General features: G+C 38.7%; 1 protein-coding gene across 2 annotated transcripts in view; it reads right to left on the bottom strand.

Annotated features, from left to right (window-relative positions):
• The window catches only part of SCFD2 (sec1 family domain containing 2), a gene marked incomplete at both ends in the record, with an annotated part of 435,303 nt that overhangs the window by 380,669 nt on the left and 39,019 nt on the right, over positions 1-15,615 (bottom strand). For both annotated transcript variants that reach the window (XM_080698111.1, XM_080698112.1), the window contains one exon: positions 7,164-7,291. In XM_080698111.1, the coding sequence (XP_080554237.1) occupies positions 7,164-7,291 (128 nt within the window). The remainder of the gene's footprint in view (positions 1-7,163; positions 7,292-15,615) is intronic.

Raw genomic sequence — 15,615 nt, 5'->3', positions numbered from 1 at the left:
TAACTGCTCTAATAGCAGTAGTAACAAAAACAGTATTAAGAAGAACACATGATGTAGTCTAAAAAACAGCATGGTAGGAGATGAGAGATGTAATAGAGAGTATGTTGGATGAGATTTGTAAAAGACAAGAGACTGACCCTAGAAAATGAGATTTCCTGTTTTGGAGGGGGGAGTGAAACTAGGGCAAAGCTCTAAGATCTGTGCCTCCAAAGGCTGGGCATCTATTTAGAAGGCAGGACCAGGAATGCACAATATCTACAGTCTTCTAATAAACCAGAAGTGAGGAGAACAAGGCAAGAAACAAGTAGAAGGAGGAAGAAATCAGAAGAGCAGAGGGACATTGAGGAAGAGAGGAAATGAGCCCAAGAAAGAAGATATGATTAGATGCTAACAGAGACATCAAGAGGAACGAGAAATAGTGGAAGGAGATCTATATGCATAAATAGTAATGCATATAATTTTAAATAGAAACACTTATTCTTTATTCACCATCCATACACATCAACCATTCCACTGAACGAAGCAAGTATCAAGCCACCCATTATGCCTAAGTTGTTCTAATGGCCACTAAAGAACAGGACAGGCACACTGTCTAATCAGGTTTTAGATGGACACACATTTAATTATATTACACTGTAGCAAGTGCTAAGAAAGCGCCAAGAGGACACTGGGGGCCCTTCAGACCCAGAACAATCAATTCAGCCTGCTAAGGAGAGGACAAAAAGCAAGGGAAAAGGGAATTGGATAGAGTTCCTCAGAGAAAGCTGTATTAAATCTTAATAAAATAAGAGGTTTTAAAACGATGTCATTTGCAGGAAAATCAACAGAACTAGAGAATATTGTGCAAAGGGAGATCAGCCAGTCTCAGAAAGTCAAAAGTCTTGTTTCTCTCATATGTGGCAGCAAAGAGCAAACAGGGAACAAAAGGGACTTCAGATCAATGAGGAGAGAGCCACTTCTCACCCTGCAGCCTTGCGGTCCTCCTCGGCACCCCTGTTACATGGTCAAACAGAAGCCGGCAAAGAAGTGTGTTCCACAGGGTCCCAGCCCCAGCAGCACAAGAACAAGGAAGAGTCTTGACCTGAGAGACAATAACAACTGGCACAGGGATCCTAGAAAGAAACTCAACCTTTCTGGCCCTCAGTTTACTCCATATATGAAGTGGGAGTAAAAATTGAGTGCCAAATTTACAAGATTATTGAGTGTATTAAGTGGAAAAAAAAAAAAACTATGTAAAACTTCTGTTAAAGTACCTCAAACCAAGTAGTTATTCAGTAAGAGTTAATTCCCTTCCCCATGCTCCAAATTGTGATAACAGCTAAAATATTAAGATGAGGATTCAGGAGAGTTAATAATCAGAATATAGCCGGGCGTGGTGGTGCACGCTTATAATCCCCACGCTTGGGAGGCAGAGACAGGAGGATCACGCAGGTTCGAAGCCAGCCTCACTGGCTTAAGAGACCCTGTTTCCAAATAAAATATAAAATAGGTCTGGGAGTATAGCCCAGAGGTAGAAGGATTCCATCCCCAACAAAAAAACAATAATAATAATAATCAGAATATATGTCTTATGAGGCATCTAACTTATCTTTTGCAAATTGCTATATTTCATGTTATGTTAGTCTTCTTAGGTTTGAACCTATCCTTTTTTTAAAAGTTTGCCGATCTCCCCATCCATAACCTTCTCTCTCTCCTCTTTCTTTTTCTCTCTTTTACACACACACACACACACACATGCACACACACGCATACACACACGCGCACACACAGGCATGCATACATGTTCACTTTAATCCAAGACAAAAATTCTCCAAAATGAAGGCAAAAATAAAAATGTAATCAGAACACAGCTGTTATCTGGCCAGAACTGGGTGAATTCAAGCACCAAACACAGGAAGCAGAATGTTCTCAATAATTTTAGAAATAAAAGTATGTATTGAATAAAAGTTTAGAGTGCTTTGATTTACTGCTGCTTTTCAAAACCAGTTGAAATTGTTAAATGTTAAAAGCTGGAAACACTAGTAGGCATGGCATTAGTGGAAATTCAAAACCACTAATCTTATCTGGGACTTCATAGAAGTGTCCAAAATAGGGAACAAAGGAGGCAACACCCTTGCTTAGCTCTAGAATTTGCATTTTAGAAGTGAGGTTAACAAACTAGAGCTATGCAAGTGGCTCCGGTAGGAAAGGTTTGTCTTTTTACAAATGGCTGAAAGAAAGAAATCAACACGTTTAACTGTAAAAGAGAAAACCATGGTGAGTAAATGAGGCTGATGCTAAGGTGTCCAAAACCAGCACAATGAAATGAGAAATATCACAATATAATGCACCAGATTATTGTCTGGAAATACAGCTCAAAAGACTTTTCTATAAAAACAGCACCATAGAGGTTTGAGGACCCCAAGTATAATTGAAGTGGTGTGAGGTAGAGGGATATGAATATAGTTGGAGAACTGTGTTAATCCAGGCATTATCCCAGCTACCCAGGAGGCTGAGGCAGGAGGATTGGAGATTTGAGGCCAGCCTACATGTGATAGTTTAGATTTGGGGTGTCCACCAGCCCTCAGGAACACAGTGACATTGTTGGGAGTGGGGCTTGGTTGTAATCTCAGCAGTGGATAAATACATTATAATGGGTTTATCTGGGTGGTAGCCCAGCTGCTAGGGTGAGGCTGGAGAAGGTGGGTCCCTAGGACTGCAGCCCTGGGGATTATATATGGCTCTTCCTCCCCTTGTTTTCAGTCTCCATGATGTGAGAGCAAAGCCTTGAACTCTCCCTTTCTCCACTTCCTGCTGCCCTGCCCTGAGATCTGCAGTCCCTGCCCTGAACCCCAAAACCATGAGCAAATAAATCTTCCTCCATCTAAGGTGTCAGGTCTTTAGCTTATAGCTGTGAAAATGCTGAGTGGGCAATATAACAAGACCCTATGAGAGAGAGAAAGTGAGGGAGGGAGGGAGGGAGGGAGGGAGAGAGGGAGGGAGAGAGAGAGAGAGAGAGAGAGAGAGAGAGAGAGAGAGAGAGAGAGAGCAAGAGAGCGCGAGCAGCATAAACCCTAGAAAGACACTGGAAAGGGGAAAAAAAGTAAAGACAAAGGAAATGGGAATTATGTAACTAGATCTTTTTGCTTTGATTCCATTCTCGTCATACAACCTTTTTATAATTTAGTTTCCATGCAGATTTCCTATAGACAGAAAATATAATCACAGCACACCAATTCCAAATCACTTCAAAGTCATAACCTTCATGCTACTCAGAGCTTTTTCTTCTTCAAATTCCAGAATATAGATATTTCCCCCATTTTTATGGATAAATGAACTGAAGTTTAGTTATAAGTGACAGAACTGTGATTCACTCCAGATATAATTGACTTTTTATTCCATTATAATCAGGAGAGCCTAGAGTCACAGAAAACATAGATGTACAAAAAAGCAGCAAAAGTCTAGAAGTGAATGTTTCAAAGTAGTCAAAAGGAATAAGGACTGAGAAAAATGTTCTTACATTTAGTGAAAAGTAGACACTTTAGTAAAAAAGTGTCAATAGCCAGACTGCACTAAATTAATAAACAAAATGATAAAACACAGAAGCACTGAGTACAACATACTTGTTCAAGAGATCTACCCGCAAGAGAAGGGCAGTATCATAAAGAGATCCGTTCACTTCAGCTCTGACAGGACCTTTATGCCACAAATTAAACACTAGGGAATAAGTCCCTTCTGCAGAGAGCCGTGGGACAAACCAGTGAAGTTTCCACAACCACAGCAGTGCTCCAAAGAAAAGATTCTCTAGAAAATGTATCAGAATTTGAGGTGGGCATCTTCTATTAACTTTTTCTTCAGGTGGACATTTTGAATTCAAATAAACAGATTTCTTAGCATGTGTTTATTTTTTTCCTTTCAGAAGACATTTTTCATTATAAAAGCTGGTGGGAAAAATACAATTCACTTTCAGTGTTTTAAGAATCACTTTTCTGGAACATATTACCTAGCTGACAATTTAATAACAAGCTCTCAGAAAGATGGGCATATGTTTATATGTGTAATGATAAAATAAATTTTTCTTTGTTTGAACAAGTATCATTTAAGAGCATGGTGTTTATTTCTCTTGGTGCTCCTAATGTTTTAATGTGAACTTACCTTAAGCTAAGAAATTTTATGTAAGATCTGAGGTTTCAATGATAGGCTCTCTCTTACTAAATTTACAAAAGAAATTTTTTAGTCTAAAGTCTGTTTAATATATCAAAAATCACAAAAACCTCTATCATAACCAGAAAGATTTACAGCATAAACTTGGGAGGTCAAGATGGGAGTATCGCAGGTTTGAGAACAGCTTTGGCAAGGAGTGAGACTCATTAATCTAGTGAGACCCTGTTTCCAAATAAAAAACAAAATAGGGCTAGGAGTGTAGCTCAGAAGGAAAATGTCCCTTGATTCCATCCCCAGTACAGGAAGGAAGGAAGGAAAGAAGGTAGGAAGGAAGGATGGATTTAGAGCAGGAGATGAGAAAAAAGTACATAATTTAATGTTCATCTCTTATTTTTAAATGCTGCTTTTTAAAAAAGCATTCCAAGATGGGCATAATGGTTCATGTCTGTAATTTTAATACTTGGAAGGCTGAGACAGGAAGATCTCAGGTTCCAGAGCAACCTCAGCAACTTAGTGAGGCCTCTGCAACTTAGTGAGAATTTGTTTTAAAACAAAAAGAATGAAATAGGGCTGGGGGTATTACCCCAGGGTTCAATCCTCCCTACTGCAAATAAAAAAAGAAAAAAGAAGAAGAAAAGAAAATGATTTTTAATGATAAGCTATTGATAGGCAGTTTTCAAGTAACAGTGTCTCATTATGTTTAAAACTTCCAGCTCTTTTTCTTACTGCTCATGGTTCTGTATCTGTTTATATTTGGAAAGTAGACACAGAAGAAATTCTGGCTGGTAATATGAAGTAGAAATGGGTAGCCACTGCATTATCTTTTACTAAATTATAATTGGCACAGGGATAGAGTATGGGCCAATTTTGCCAAAATCGTCTATTTCCTTTCTTCTTTCTTCCTCCTGACTCCCACCCTCGTGTATGGAGTTTTGAGGTAAAGCAAACTATTTTTCTGAAGACTTTTCCTGGTTGACAGAAAATTCAAACATTTAAATTTAAATTCCTCATGGGGTTTCTTGTCTTTTTTAAAAAAAATTCTAGCTCTAACTATTTTTAAAGGATACAGCTCTTTAGAAAAGTAAAGTTTGTTTATCTTTTAAAAGTCCCACAATGAGCAATAAAAACTGATTTATGCTCTGTGATAGCATCATAAAGTTATATCACTGAAACACAATATAAATTAACTGTAACTGTTACAACCCCTTGCGCATTCCTACTTTTGGTGACTCAGACTATAAATCAGTCCTTGTTTTAACATATTCAACAAGGCACTATAAAGGTAAGCACACTTGTTAGTAATGTATACCTAGGACCATGGGAAGAAAAGGGACACAGGAAAGGAAGGAGGGAGGGGAGGAGAGTAGCAATGAGGAAAAGATGGGGGGAGGGAACTAGAATTAATGGTCAAATGCCAGAATGCTCTTAAAGGAGCAACTTTATTTCTACTCTAAAACATCATGTAAGGACTTTTGGCATTGGTTATATAGAATGGCATGATTTTATAAATAAAGAGCATGTCTGGATGTGAATTCCAGTCCTACCCCTACCATACGTATGGCCTTGGGCAACTTAATTTTTCTCTATTTCACGTAAGTTTTCTTATCTGAAAAATGGTATACACTAATAGTTCCTAGATCACAGAATTACTGTGATGATTAAATAAGATAACACGTGTAAAAGGTAGGAAACCTGCCCCATCATAAGCACTCAACAAATGTCAGTAATTTTCACTTGTCTCATCATCACTATGCTCTTCAAAGCTCTCACATATAGTCACTGAATACACACTAAGCCATGATATTTTCATGTTAAGAACCTCTGATCTTTTTCCTCCTAGATTCATCCACATTCTTCTTCAAAAATTTGTTGTATTTCAATTTGAAAGTCTGATGTTTGTACTATAAGTTCTCAAGAACTTGGGCTTTAAACTATGAACGAAAGTATGGAGATTCCTAAAAACACTAAAAATAGAATTACCATATGATCCATCTATCCTGCTCCAGTATATGTCCCAGTATATACTAAAATGAGTACATTTACTTGATGAAAATGAAGTCAGCATACAAAAGAGATACCTACAGAGCCCTGTTTACTATAGCACTATACACAAAATAGCCAAGATATAGACTCAGTCTAGATGCTTATCAATCAATAGATGATTAGATTAAAAACATAATGATACATATTTTGAAAGAGTTACAAGCAAAATTTCTTTCCTAAAATAAAAAATTCTGCAATTCTCTGACTTTGGGGTTTTTTTTGTTTTTTGTTGGTTTTTGTTTGTTTGTTTGTTTGTTTTGTTTTGTTTTGTTTTTTGGTGGTACTGGGGTTCCTGGAAACCCTTCTACCTAAAATACAAGATTAAAACTTGAATTTCAGCTTGGGAAGTAGTTCAGTGGTACAGCCCTTGCCTAGCTTGGGTATGGCCCTGAATTCAATCCACAGCATCACAAAAAATAAATTAAATAAATAAATAACTTAAATTCCACTGTAGCCATAGTCTTTTAATACCCAAGACAAAGTTGGATGGAGTGAGAGAAAGAGTGAGAGGAGGAGAGGAGGCAGGCAGCAGGCATGAGGGCTGTATCCCAAGATGCAGAGGGCTGGCACTCTTGCGACTGGACAATGAGTAGACCACTCTAAGATGAGGGGCCAGACCAGCGCATGTGTGTCTGCTCATTTGCTTCTTCAGGATAATAATGCATTTGAAACCAATAAAAGCATTTTCATACACAAAGTGATGGGTGAAGAGGAGGAAAAAAGTAGGCTAAGAGAAATGGTCCAGACCCATTTTAATAGTTTTAGATCAGTTAAGAAACTAAAAAAAGTATTTTTTGCAAGCAAGGCCTTTTATTGCTGAGCCCTGAGGGCAGTGTGCACATACTCCTTGCCTTTCTTCTAACAGTTCACAAATTCCATACTTTTGCGTGTTGGCTGGGGTGGCCCACAGTCCAGAGCAGGATTAGATAAGCCTCCTTGGCACCCGCGGTCACTGGCAGGTGAAGTGGCTGGCTTACCCATGCTCATCTTGATTGGCAGGTTTTCTCTGCTTGCTGCTTCCACTAGATGTCTCCGAACTTCCATCACTGCCTCCTTGTGCTTGGTGTGCAGTAAGGCTTCCCACAGGGCTTTGGCAGCAGGGTCACTGCAGTGCGACCATGAAAAGAGAGTCAGAATCCATTTCTACTGGGAAATGTAAAGGCTTGAGAGCAAATAAATTTTCTTAAATGTCTTTTTTGAGCAGGAATGTGGCTTTTCCAACCAACAGACATATCCAGATTTGGATTCAATAAAGAATATCTAATTCATTTAACTGGCACAAAATATTGAGAAACTAAGGAGACTATAAAATCAAGACAAAAAAAAAGAGAAGAAAAGCCATATTGTGCAATGAGAAGTATGGTAAAACGCTGTAATGAAATATTTTTAAAAGAACTTCAAAGTACAATTCAACATTGCTACAATAACATAAGTGTTATGTAAGTCGAGATTAAATGTGTATCTAAAATGATTTTATAAATGATTACAAGCAATATATTAAGATAATAGATTTTTCTGAGAAATACAAATCCATCAGCAATGAGGATTGTTGTTCAAATATTACTCAAAAGACTCCCTAATTAGTAGGCTTCCTATAGAATGAAAAGCAGGGCCTGAAGTATTCCACTTAGGCTGGAAGGGTGGTACTTGCAGAAGCCTTTACAATTAACCGTTGATACCAGCCTGAAGTACCACATTATGCTGGGTCTCATCTGGGCTCCCTTCCCCAATGGCCCTCTGTCTCACCCTACACGCCACATCCAAATCTCAAATGAGTACAGTGTTCTTTCCGGAAGATATCTGCCATGTAGCCAAGTATACACGTTTGTAGTAGCATTTTCAAAACTGAATTTAAAGGAACAAAGATGACTTCTGTCTCTTTTCTAAGGACTTCCTCCTCCACTTAAAGCCCCACTAACTCTCTGACTGTCCAGTTATCACTAGTTTGAAAATGAATGCATTTTTTTCAATTTAGTTATAGCTCTTAAAATTAATTTAGATTTTAAATTAATACCAAATGAAATACATCTTTCAAGTACGAATCTGATCTGGAATAATGAAATTTAGTGTTTGGGCTCCAGCTTCTTAGGCTGAGCAATTACTGATTTCTCCAGCTTATCGATAGCCATTATGGAAACGGCCTGCCTCTGATCATACAAGCCAGTCTAACAAATTCCCTTTTGTAACTACACATGCTATTGGTTCTGCTCCTCTAGAGAGCCCTAATACTACTTTGTATCTATCATTCTCAAGTTTAAGTGAGCAGGTAAACTACATGCCTCCCCTATAGCTGGTTGATATATAGTTTAAAAAGGAACTGTCAATGGTTTATAGTCTAGAAGACAAGGCAGACATGTAGTAAAAAAAATTACAAAATGAAAAGAGATGTGATAAGAGCATTACCAATGCTTGCATAGATTTCTATGCGAATGTATTCCTGTCTGGGAGGATAGGAACTGAAGACATACTTTCTACTGAAAATGATGGACAGGTATGACAAATCGATGTAAAAATTTTTATTCAGGAATAAAATAAGGTACTTTATTATGGATTACTTGGAGAATGATGGCTATAGGAAGCTAGAGTTTTTCTTACAAAGGTTTTTTAATGTACTTTTATTGGTGAATTATAGTCTCACATCATAATATAAATCATGTTAATAGTGACATATACGCATACAGCGCCTGGTGGGCTTTCCCCAGGCTCTCTGTCCTTCTCTTCCTTTCCCGTACAGGGTACTGAGATTGGCATTTACTTTTAAAAGGTTTTTAAGCAGTGACTTTTGTGCCAGCTACTTGCCCCTCCAAAAAAAAATTTTTTTTCAGGTACTAGGGATTTAACCTAAGGACATGCTACCTCCAAGCCACCCCCCACAGCCTTATTTTTTATTTTGTGTTTTGAAACAGGGTCTCACTAAGTTGCAGAGGGTCTCACTAAGTATCTGAGACTGCCTTGAACTTGTGGTCCTCCTGTCTCAGCCTCCCAAGTACTGAGATTATAGGCATGCACCACCACACCCAGCTAACAATACTTTTATTTTTTTATGGTACTGGGGATAAAACCTAGGGCATTCTACCTCCAAGCTACACCCCCAGCCCTATTTTTTATCCTTTATTTTGAAACAGGGTCTCACTGAGTTGCAAAGGGCCTAAGTAGCTGAGGCTGTCCACAAATTGACATCCTCCTGTCTCAATCTCCCAAATGTTGGGATTACAAGCATGTGCCATCACACCCAGCTAACAATACATTTTAAAACTACAATTGTTATTTTTATGAGAAGTGCAGTTCTATTAGTAATTATCAAATAGTTTTACAGCTCTTGAGTCAGAAGTGAACATTAGAGGTAAAAGTAAATTAATCATCTCTACAACTTCAGTAGGACTCCATCCAACCCAAACAGACAAAGAAAAAAAAAAAAAAAAAACATGATTTTTGAGTGTTTGTGTATGCGTGTATGATAGTGGAGATTATACCCAGGGGCATTCTACCTCTAAGCTATTCCCCAGCCCTATTTTATTGTTTATTTTGAAACAGGATCTCACTAAGTTGTTGAAAGCCTCAGTAAACTGCTGAGGGTGGCTTGGTATTTGCAATTCTTCTGTCTCAGCCTTCCAAGACCTGGGATTATGGGTGTCCACTACCACACCAGACTTTGAAAACAGAGATTTCTGTTTGTTTGTTTGTTTGTTTGTTTGTTTGTTTGTTTTGCACAACGGCAATTGATCCAGGTCTCACAAATGCTAGGCAAGTGAAGTACCATTGGTATACATCCCTAGCACTTTTTAAATTTTTATTTTATGTTTGAGACAGGGTCTCAATTAACCCAGGTTTGCCTCAAACTTGACATCTTCCTGTCTCCAGCCTCACAAGTAGCTGAGATTATTGGCAGGTGTCACCACACCCAGATCCCATTTTCAGGGTTTTTTAAAATTTTTAATGGTGCATTGTAGTCATACATCTTAATGGAGTAAAAGATGGTAAAGGAGCCAGGCGTGATGGCGCACGCTTGTAATCCAAACATTTGGGAGGCTGAGACAGGAGGATCATGGTTCATAGAAAGCCTCAGCTAGTTAGTGAGGCCCTCTGCAACTTAGTGAGACCCTGTTTCAAAATAAAGAGTAAAAAAAAAAAAAAAATAGGGCAGAAGGTGTAGCTCGGAGGTCGAATGCCTCTGGGTTCCACACCCAGACCCGCAAAAAAACCCAAAAAAAAACAAAAAAACAACAACAAAAAAAAACCAGCATGGTACTGGCACAAAAACAGACATATAGACCAATGGAACAGAATAGAAGACTCAGCAACAAATCCACACACAGCCAATTGATTTCTGACAAAGGGGCCAAAAATATAAACTGAAAAAAAGATAGCCCCTTCAACAAATGGTGTTAGCAAAACTGGTTAACCACATGCAGAAAAATGGAAATAAATCCCACTTTCTCATCCTGCACAAGAGTCAATTGAAGATGGATTAAAGACTTGGAAAATCAAACAATTTTCAGTTTTTGAAAATACCTCAAGACACTTTTTTAATATGCCCTAGAAAACCACTACAGCCTCAAACAAAGCAAACTGCTATTGGATCCTGTTTATACCTAACCTCAACCCTTTGTGCTCCATTGTAAATCTATTTCCACTCTCTTAGTCTTTTAAGTTCAAGAACAGCTAGCAAACATCTTTTGACATCATTTTTGTCATTCTAGGGATGGAACCCAGGGCTGCTCTACCACTGAACTACATCCTCAGCCCTTCTTATATTTTTGTTTTGAGACAGGGTCTCACCAAGTTGCTAGGCAGCCTCGAACTTCTGATACTTCTGCCACAACCTCCTGAATAGCTGGGAATAAGGTGTGCAACACCATGCCAGGCTACTCAAAATCTTTTAAATTAGCAGACCCATCCCAAAACTTCTTCAGTTTCCGTCTCTCCGTTTCTTTCTTCCTCCCACCCTCCCCTCCTTCCTCTTGCAAAATTAAGAATATTTTTGAAAGTTAAATAAAGTGTAATCTAGCCAGGCATCATGGTGCATGCTTGTAATCCCAGTACTTGGGAGGTTGAGACAGGAGGATCACAGGTTCGCAGCCAGCCTCAGCTGCAAAGTGAGGCCCTCTGCAACTTAGTGAGACCCTGTTTCAAAATAAAGAATAGCCGGGCATGGTGGTGCACGCTTGTAGTCACAGCATTCAGGAGGCTGATACCAAAGGATTGTGGTTCGTGGACAGCCTTAGCTGAGGCCCTTCATGACTCAGTGAGATCCTGTTGCAAGAAATAAAATGATTAAAAAATAGGGCTGGGGGTGTAGCTCGGAGGTATAATGCCCCTGAGTTCCATCCCCAGTACAAGAAAGAGAGAGAGAGAGAGAAAGAAAGAGAGGAAAGAAGGAAGGAAGAAAATAAAGAGCTGGGGGTGTAGCACGCAGGTAGACTGTCCCTGGGTTCAGTCCCCAGGACTGTAAAAGAAGTATAATATTAAAATATACTTTGATATAATAATATACATTACTATATGATGTAGTAATATACATTACTACATTCTACTTTAAAAGCATTTCCAAATTTATGGAATAGATCTCATTTGATCCTTACCTCCTAGGTTAAGCTATGATCAAAGATGCTAATTGACTTTCTTAAGTATAATCAGCCTGTAAATAGCAAAATCAGGACTCATACCAAGATAACTCGCTTTTCGGCCCAGCAATTTTTCTACTATACCATGGCATGCTTGGTAGCAAGAAAACCACCTGAGGATCAGTTATATGGAATGATTATTTTTAACTTTCCATGTCGGTTTTCTCTTCTAATCCTTTAACATCCACTATTCTTTTAAACTCACGTGTGGGCCCACATAGGACAGAATGAAGAGTGAAGAGTAGAGAAGACCTACATAAACTCGTGAAGCAAGGAAAGCAGGACTTTGCACATGTTTTGTTCTACATAATATCATACTATTTCCTCCTGAGACTTTCCACACTCTTATAGGTATAACATATTATTTCCATTTATTGAGAATTAAATGACTCTTTTAGCTTTCTAAATAACAAACCCCCAGGATAAGTATTATTAGCCCCAGTTTCTAAATGAGAAAGCTGATTCTTAAAGAGACTAAGCTGGGCGTGGTAGCGCATACCTGTAATCCCAGCATTCAGGAGGCTGAGGTTGGAGCATCATGGTTTGTGGACAGCCTCAGTTACTTAGTGAGGCCCTTCACAATTCAGTGAGAGCCTGTTTCAAAAATAAAAAGACTAAAAAATAGGGCTGGGGGTATAGCCCAGAGGTACAATGCCCCTGGGTTCCATCCCCAGTACAGCAAAAAAAAAAAAAAAAAAAAAAAAATTAAAGTGGTTAAATAATTTTCCCCCATTACATAGCCAATACATTGGGATTTGGTATTTATTTATTTATTTATTTATTTATTTATTTATTTATTTATTTATTTATTTTGTGGTACTGGGGGTGGAACCCAGAGGCTTTCTACCTCCGGGCTGTACTCCCAGACCTATTTTATATTTTTATTTGGAAACAGGGTCTCACTAAGTTGCTGAGAGCCTCACTAAGTAGCTGAGGCTGGCTTCAAATCTGCACAATCCTCCTGTCTCAGCCTCCCAAGCATGGGGATTACAAGTGTGCGCCACCACATCCGGCTACATTGGGATTTGAACCCAAGTCTTTGTAACTTCAAAATCCATTTACTAACCAGGACTGTATACTATTAAATAAAACATTTATAAAATAAAAAGATTTAAACTAAACTGCCTATGTCTGAGGTCTGAGGTTCCTCGGGTACTTAACAAGCTATTTATTAAATTTCCATTATGCCCTTATTGTTCCAAGTTCACAATATATGAATTTGCTCAGCTTTCCAGGTCTCAGCAAAAGATGAGTCAATATTCCATGCTATTATTTCTTTTATTAAACCACTTTTTTCTTTTTCACAAATCTATTGACAGTAACAAAAAGAATTAACAAAAGAACATTCCCAACAGCTTCACATTCTTCTTTCTACATTATTCTGTTTTAAAAGTCATATTTTTCAAAGACATAAACTTTAATTCATTGTAGCTACTAGAACACAATTTTGTTGGTTATAATAGATTTCTTGAAGTATACAATTAAAAAGCACAATATTTGTTCTCTGAAAAGATCCACTGTAAAAATACTATGAAATGTAATACTATAAAATGTAATTCGTTTCTATATTGTCAGTAACTATATAAAATGTCAAAATACTAAATATATGCCTTTTTGATAAACTGATTATCTTGTATCCTTAAAAAAATCAAACTATTTGGACAAATTATCTTCAAAGACAAAAAACCAGTAGTAGACACATAATTATAACCTGCTAGAAGAGCTCTATCTAGTCTTTCAAGAGACTTGTATGAGAAAATACAGTCTTTTCAGTTCATTCCTGACTCTTCATTCACCAGAATGACTCAACTCTTATTGAAATCTTAGAAGCTGCATTGGTTTGGCATGTATGAAATGTCAAATGCAGTTCACCAGAAACAAACAGGAAATATTCATCACCAAACAAAATATCAAGAAGACAGCATTAATTTTTTAAAGGTAGCTGAATGGTGAGTCACAATGCTACCCCAATCAAGTGGAAAGCATATATACATCAGGAGATTGAGTATGAAATGTGAATGTGCACCACTCTCTTGTGACTAACCTCAGCAAAATCATCTTGTCATGGCATGCACGGGAAGCTAAGCTTACTCACAGGATTTGCATTAACAGTCACAGTACCCCAACAGAAACACAATAACAAGAATCCCCAAACATTTTCAACTAATTTTAAACAGAGCACATTGAGTCATCATTTTTCACAGCAGAGAATAATGGCTTCCATCAGTGGTGAGCTCAGTGAGCTCTGAAGGTAGGTTTGTTAATTAAATTATTCACAGAGACTTCAATAGTCCTGCTTCCCCTTGACTTCTTTTTTAAACAATTACTTCATATTTAAGAAACATATCCACTAGCTTTCATTTCAATAGACATGAAAGCTGTTAGATGCAGGATATGTGGAGTAGATTGTGTTATCAGCTTTCAGCACTGGGACAGAAATTCTCTGAGAAAACCAACTTAAAGGAGGAAAGACTCTCGTGTGGCTCATGGCTTCAGAGGTGTCAGTCCATGGTCACTTGGCTCTCTTGTTTCTGGGCCTGTGGGGAGGCAGAGCACCATGGCAGGGAGTATGTGGTAGCACAAGCTGCTCACCTCATGGCAGGCAGGAAGCAGAGAGAAAAAGGAAAGGGAGAAGGAAAGGGAGAGGCAGGATCCGGTAATCAGCAAGAGCATTCCCCTAGTAGCCCACCTCTTCCAACTAGGCTCCACTTCATAAACCTTCCACCACTTACTTTCCAGTAGCGCCACCATCAGCTGGGGACCAAGCCTCCAACACATGAGTCTTTGGGGACATTTCATACACAAACTACAACACAAACCCTTGGCACTGGAAAGCAATCTTTCCTTCATTCTTTTTTTTTTTTTTCAAACATAAGCACTCCCTGTGAACTGGACATTCAGAAAGGGGCAGGGCCCACTGCTGGGAGCATTCTGGTGCCCTGCCACATGGTGCTTACCATCCAGCAGGGAAGCTAGAACTGAGCACACTTCTGCAGGGCAACAGAACCCAGGACCACAAATCTAAGAGAAGCGTGGAGCTCAAGATGTGCCTGAAACCTGAAAAGGTGAGGAGGAATTGGGCAGGTGAAGAATAGACTCTGGGCTGATTGAACAGGAGCAGCAAAGTGGACAGGAGCCTGAGAGATAACATAAGACCCCTTCAAGGAAAGAAAAAGAAGTAGAAATGAAACACAAAGATCAGTTTGACAGCACCCTCAGCATAGCCGGAATCGTTCAAAGCCTAGTAACCCACTTTAGGGATGGTAGACTTTTCTTTTGAATAGCAAGCAAAGGGTCTTCAACAACCAACTAATCTGATCAGATCTGCATTACTAAAAGAATCACTCCAAGCCAGGGCATGGTGGCACATGCTGGTAATTCCAGGATTCAGAAGGCTGAGACAGGAGGATCATGGTTTGCAAACAGCTTCAGCTACTTAGTGAGGCTCTTTGCAACTCAATGAGACCCTGTTTCAAAAATAAAGAATAAACAAAAACAGGGCTGGGTGTAGCCTGGAGGTTCCATCCTCAGTACCAAAAAAAAAAAAAAAAAAATACTCCAGACTCACTGGGCAGAATGGATCTGAGGACTAGGTAGGAGGCTACTGCAGTAATCCAACCAAGAATCCATGATGGCTTACACAAGAGGGTCACTTTTTACAGCTATCAGATGCTATCCCCTGCTAAACCCTGCTAGCTTTTCTACTGCCATTAAACTTAAGGCCAAGTTCCTTTTTTTTTTTTTAGCCAACAGCTTCTTAGAATTTTCACATTCCTGTGTTTACAACTTCATCTCTCACTTCTTG

Source organism: Muscardinus avellanarius (genome assembly GCF_963383645.1).
Source record: "Muscardinus avellanarius genome assembly, chromosome: 6".
Lineage (NCBI taxonomy): Eukaryota > Metazoa > Chordata > Mammalia > Rodentia > Gliridae > Muscardinus > Muscardinus avellanarius.
Note: the sequence above shows the minus strand (reverse complement) of the source record. Positions and strands in the feature narration are given on the sequence as shown.